The sequence below is a fragment of the Amblyomma mixtum genome, chromosome 6 (genome assembly GCF_055824585.1).
Source record: "Amblyomma mixtum isolate Tamu chromosome 6, ASM5582458v1, whole genome shotgun sequence".
In the NCBI taxonomy this organism is placed as follows: Eukaryota; Metazoa; Arthropoda; class Arachnida; order Ixodida; family Ixodidae; genus Amblyomma; species Amblyomma mixtum.
This window is the reverse complement of record NC_143017.1, coordinates 25,863,531-25,869,530: the sequence shown is the minus strand read 5'-3', so window position 1 is coordinate 25,869,530 and position 6,000 is coordinate 25,863,531. Positions and strand designations below refer to the sequence as shown.

General features: G+C 46.3%; 1 protein-coding gene across 1 annotated transcript in view; it reads right to left on the bottom strand.

Annotated features, from left to right (window-relative positions):
* Positions 1-829: 829 nt before the first annotated feature.
* Positions 830-6,000, bottom strand: part of LOC149338452 (uncharacterized) — a 30,998-nt gene continuing 25,827 nt past the window's right edge. The window contains exon 3 of the mRNA XM_089550744.1: positions 830-1,883. Coding sequence (XP_089406870.1) covers positions 830-1,883 — 1,054 coding nt within the window. The remainder of the gene's footprint in view (positions 1,884-6,000) is intronic.

The following is a 6,000-nucleotide window of genomic DNA, read 5'->3' as shown; positions in this document are numbered from 1 at the left end:
CAACACCACACGTTTCACTGCCTGTCACGAAATCTCTGAAAGACCACGCTAGCAGTTCAGTAATAGCACGGTCGTTGGCACGGGTAAAATCTTTAACAATATTGAAATTCGGCTTATGGGGCTCACAAACCACATTAAATTGCATGAAAACACACTTGTGATCTGACAGTCCGTCGACTACATCACACTGAAATCCGTATTGCAGCAACTGTTCATTAACAAAAACAAGGTCAAGAACAGAGTTTTCTCGAGTTGGACATTCAACGACTTGTGTTAAATCATATGATATAGCCATATTAATTAGGGATTCACAAACAACCTTGTCACGACCTGTTGAAATTAACAACTTCCAATCGATACAAGGAGCATTGAAATCACCTGTAATGGTCATTTTATACTTGTGGAGCCTGTGTTCCGCTATGTATTCTGTAATGTGCGAGAAAATATTTTCCGAACCGGGCGGACGGTACACAGCACCCACGACTGTCACGAAACCAGAAATGTTTAGCCGGCACCAAACAGACTCAGTATTCGGAAGTTCTGGCAATACAAAAATTTCAACGCCTTTTCTAATGAACAGAGCTACGCCCCCTCCTCTAGCAAACTGCCTGTCGTTTCTGATCACCGAGTAATCTGGAGGCAAAAATTCTACATCTGATATGGAGTTGTCCAACCATGTTTCTGTTACGCAAATAACTGACGGAGTGTAACATTCTACAAGCCAATTGAAATCTTCAATCTTATTAAGCAAGCTTCTAGCATTTAAGTTCAAAAGAGTCAGTTTCTGCTTTTCTTTCTGCTCATTTCTACCTTTATGCTCATTAACGAGTCACTCTGTGTCCCTAGGCACTGCAGCACGTGCAGCCTTGACAAGCCTTTTGGAAACATCATCCCAAGTGTAACGAACACTGTCGACTATCAGGGAATCGTATTGCAACCTATACTTATCTGCTTCTTTGCGGATATCAACCGAGTTGTCCCAGAGAGCCTTCCTAATGTGCCGTACACGCGCAGAAAAGTCTTCGCTAATGTGCGTATCAGATCCTTTTAGTTTTCTGGCGTTTTTAAGGATGGAAAGCTTGGTTCTAAAGTCTAGCAGTTTAAAAATGACAGGTCTCGTCTTTTCAGTTGTTTGCTTGCCAAGCCTGTGACAGCGTTCAATACCTTCACATTGGATTCCAAGTTTGGAATACAGTAACTCCGATACAGAAGCCAATAGCCCCTCAGAAGTTTCATTTGATGGTTCCCTCAAGCCATAGATGATTAAGTTATTCCTACGGGATCGGTTTTCCAGGTCATCATTTTTGCGGTCAAGTTTGGTAATGACATCTTTAAGATTCTCAACAGTTATCTCAAGATCATGAACACGCTGAAGAGCGTCGTTAGCTGTTGAAGCCAAAGCCTCTATGTGCGTAATACGCTGTTCAAAGGTAGCCATTCTAGAGTTGAGCGCGGAAAGCTCTGCGCTGATTCGTGCTTGTCCAGCTAGCAGCTCCGTTAGCATTTCCTCTGACTTTGGGCCTGGATTTGTCTCGACATCGCCGGACAGTTGCAACAAAATTCTTAACGAATGCAGTAGGCAAGAAAAAATACACACAAAGTGCTGAGGGTCTGGCAGCAGCAATAAGAAACGATCATCGCTCCTATAACATTTGAAAGCGTATTTGTGGCCTACCTGCAAAATGAAGCACACGTGTTTGCAAGAACCGTTCGCCATGCCGCTGCCAGACCCACTGAAGAGGATTGGCCGGTGTGTTGCTTTTATATCCCGTCGGGTCCGTGTCGATGACGTTCCGGGGTTGTGCCATGCGTGGTCGAGACAAGCGAGATCGACGGAAGATGAGGTTATGGTTGCATTGCCATCTATCGGTTGACAGCAGGAACTGAATGGAGGGCCCGTGAGCGTACATTTTCCATGAAGGAAGCCTGAAGAAGAAGCATTGCTCAGGAAGTATGGTCCAGCGATGCTTGCGGCTATCTGCAAAATGAAGCACACGTGTTTGCAAGAACCGTTCGCCATGCCGCTGCCAGACCCTGTACTGTCACACTGTCGCTGCCAGACTACTGTCACACTGTCAGCACGGTTTTCGATCTGGTTTTTCCACTGTCACTCAGCTCATTGAATTTACTCACGACATCGCTTCCGCTTTAAATAACCGTGATCAAATCGATGCAATATTTATAGATTACTCCAAAGCATTTGACATGGTCTGCCATAATAAGCTTCTTCGTAAACTACGCACCATGTTTAACGGCAATAAGTTACTGGACTGGATAACCGACTACTTACACTTAATATCCCAGTTCGTCACTTTTAACCATGCACAATCATCGTCAGTCACTGTAACTTCAGGTGTGCCCCAAGGGTCGGTGCTTGGGCCTCTACTCTTTATAATTTTTATTAATGATGTAGCTAATGTTACTAACGACACCGCAGTGAAGTTACGCCTATATGCCGATGACTGTGTGCTTTACCGCAACGTTGCTAACGCCGATGATCAACAGGAACTAAACAAAGTGTTTTCATTGTTCTGTGAATGGAGTAATGCATGGCAAATGAAAATTAATTTCACTAAAACAGTTGCAATGACCTTTGGTAACAAAAAGAATCCGCTGCATTTCTCTTACAGTAACAACGGTAACTGCTTGACCCACGTCAGCGAGTTCAGATACCTGGGCGTTATATTTTCGCATAACTTAAAATGGAATGCTCACATAAATAACATATCTGGGAAAGCACTTCGCAAACTTGGTTATCTCAAACGAACCTTAAAAAATGCCACGAAGGAATGTAAATTAACTGCTTACAAATCACTAGTTTGACCCATCCTGGAGTACGCCTCAATTGTCTGGTCCCCTCATTACGCGCGCGACATTGACCGTTTAGAATCAGTTAAAAAAAAAGCAATAAGATTCATCTTCAGCCGGTATGATCGCAAGTTTTCACCTTCTTCCCATATGCACAGTTTATCTTTACAAACATTAGAACATAGGCGCACATGTGAACGCATCATTATGCTGCACAAGTTCGGTCACACATCATCTGGCATTCAGGAACCCTTCACATTTGTGTCATCAAGCGCACGTGCAACCCGACGGAACCACCCATTAAACATTGTTCCCTTCAAACCAAATATAGATTGTTTTAAATTTTCTTTTTTCCCTCTAACCGTTGAAATTTGGAATGGATTGGACGGCTCACTTCGTTCATTGCCAGTTGAAGAGTTTGTTGTTCAGTTGCCTGACAATTTGACCCGTTGATCTGTTTTTAATATTTCTGTGTTATCTATTTCTATGCTACCCATGTTATTTGTTTTTACTCATGTATTCACCCACTCCTGCTATGTCTCTCCTCAGAGACAGCAGTATTTATAAATAAAATAAATAAATAAATAAAAACCAACTAGCCCCATTGCACCTCTTGACATACAAGGTATTGTACTATCGAGGAGAAATGCTTCCAGGATGCGTGAAAACCGGCCAAAGCGCATAAGGGGCCGTGCCGGCCAACGATAACTTCATTTCACTACTAAACGTGAGAGCACGTTAATCCTGACTTTCGCTTCCGCCAGTGGAGACTGCAGCCATCGCCTAATGCCGTCTTCAGTCACTGCTCACGCGTCCTGGACAACTCCAGGTGGTCGAAATTTCCGGAGCCCTTCACTACGGCGTCTCTCATAGCCTGAGTTGCTTCGGGACGTTAAACCTCAATAAACCAGACCAAACCCATTTTGTCCCCCTATAGTACGCGCTGAATCGTCTCGTCGCAGCAATACACGCTGTTGGTTACGCAGGCGATGCAGGTCCGAGTCGCAGACGACTCACCATGGTTCAGAAGAGCAGAAAGCTGAATGAGTTGGTGGGCGTTCGTGTTCACAGAGCGCAAGAAGACAAGTTACGACAGCGCCTGTGTCACCTGGGCCCTCTCTCCCCGCCCCTTGTCTTTCTGCGCTGTGTGAACATGAAGCTAGGTCCTTTAACGTCCCTGACCGGTAGATGGAAGAATGCTTTGCAGGTCAGGGTTCAGAGAACGTAGACGCCAGTATTCCACACCATCTGCCCTTCACGCGGTCAGTGTCAGCTCGCGTGAAATCTCGCCCATTTATAGCACCAGAGAGTTTATATCGTTTAACCGAATCTGATGATAGAAATAGATAATTCGCTGACGGCTACGCGATATTAGATACCTCTTCTGCCGAAGTGTAATAAGACGCTTTGAGGATACCGTACAACTTAGAACAGGGGCCATACAGCGCTTGACTACTATTTACAGGAGACTCTGTGCCAGATAGTGTTTGCTCGGGCAGGAGTTATAACGACGATTACCGTTACGATTCCTCATAACGACGATAGCCGCATGTACTATTTTCGCACAAGATTGCAACCGAGCCCTTCGGTGTCTGAAACCGGACGAGATCGCTCTAGCTTCAACCAAGAGGATGCTTCCAATTTTCTCCAGCAGTTAAGAAATGGCCACGGTGCTGCCATGGATATTTGTTTCCTATCACCTTTTGCGCCGCTTCTGGCCGACACTGTGCTTGTTAATGAACTACGAGGATGCTTCTGAAGCTGTAATGGTCTATTAGAAGTCCCTGGTCTATCGTGGTAGTAAGTAGGGGATGCGCTTCTTTGTCAAGCCATTGTTAGGCTTTTTAGGTGCACCCCAAACAGCACACGCGATGTTGAGATAGAGGTATTTCTGCTTGTGTTTGTAATACATACGACATAAATTCCTTGGCTCCGATATATTCCAAACGTGGCTTCGATGGAGCTGCGTTTGGGTAAAGTGCACAGGATATCTGCTGTAGTTCATGTCCGGCTTATAGTTCAAGCTCATGGCTAGTGTTATGTGAAACAGTGCTGCAGCTTTTACGTATAGTGGGCGTGGTTGAATGCGAGCTAGTTGGCGCCACGTTTTGAAGTTTAAACTTTTAGCTCTATAGCATAAACTGCGTATAACAGGCCGTTTACAGGGGATTAGGAAGCCCCAAATTAAGAAGAGTGATCCACGGGTTATCTCACTTTTTTCCCGTTATGAAAGCCGAAGGCAACAACAGAACAGAAACGAACTGCCACAAACTGCCAAAGAGGAAGGAGCGGAACCGTTCGCACGTGAGCATGGGCTGATTTCGCCGGATATTGAGTGCCTGTGTGCATGTTTTATCTCTGTTTTTAGAACTTCCTTGTCCACGCTTGCCAGAGGAGGAACAGCACGGACAGTTTGCGCTTAATTATTTGTAATTACAGGCCTTCTCACGCTCCTGCTTACGACCTTTTAACCGTACCTTCTGAAAGTATATTTTGATGACCATGATTTTTTTTTATGGCGGAAGGGCATTTGTGGCCGAAGAACGCCATGGCGCAAGGTATTTTCGTCTACTCAAGGTGGGATCAAATGCCTATTTCCCAAGTATTTCACTCAAAAATGCCGAACACGAGACTGGGAAAGACTTTTTGCCCGTTGCATCACCAGTGGGTACCCGGCGGCACTGGGGTATCGAACCCCGCACCTCCCGCATCTGAGCCGGATGCTAAAACCAAAAGGCCATCGATAAGATTAAAATTACGTTTTAAGCGTTTAATCGTCGCGGCTGGCATTTTGCTGAAACTGTGAATCCTGGAACAGTTGCGGACCGTAGCAGAATGAACATGGTTCTGAGCTAACAGTGCGGACGTGAACATGCAGGGATCGCTTCTTCGGAGTGTCGGCAAGAGCCGATTTTCGAAGCAGTCTAACAGAAGTTCCGCCCAGGTACGGCCACTGCAGCAGGCGCGCTGCGATCACGCTGAATCGCAGGTAACCTGCGTGGTGCGTTGCTCCGAGCAGCGGCGGCTTCGAATTGGGTCAGCGTGTGGCAGCGGCGGGCGGAAGCTCCGCACCTACGCCACCGGCGCCCGCTGAAGGCAGGGAGGGGAGGGGGGGGGGGGGGGGGGGGGGGGAGAATCGCTCGTTTGCTGCTGCTGCGTCGCTGCGCGGCCGCAGTCAGCTGTGCAACTGCC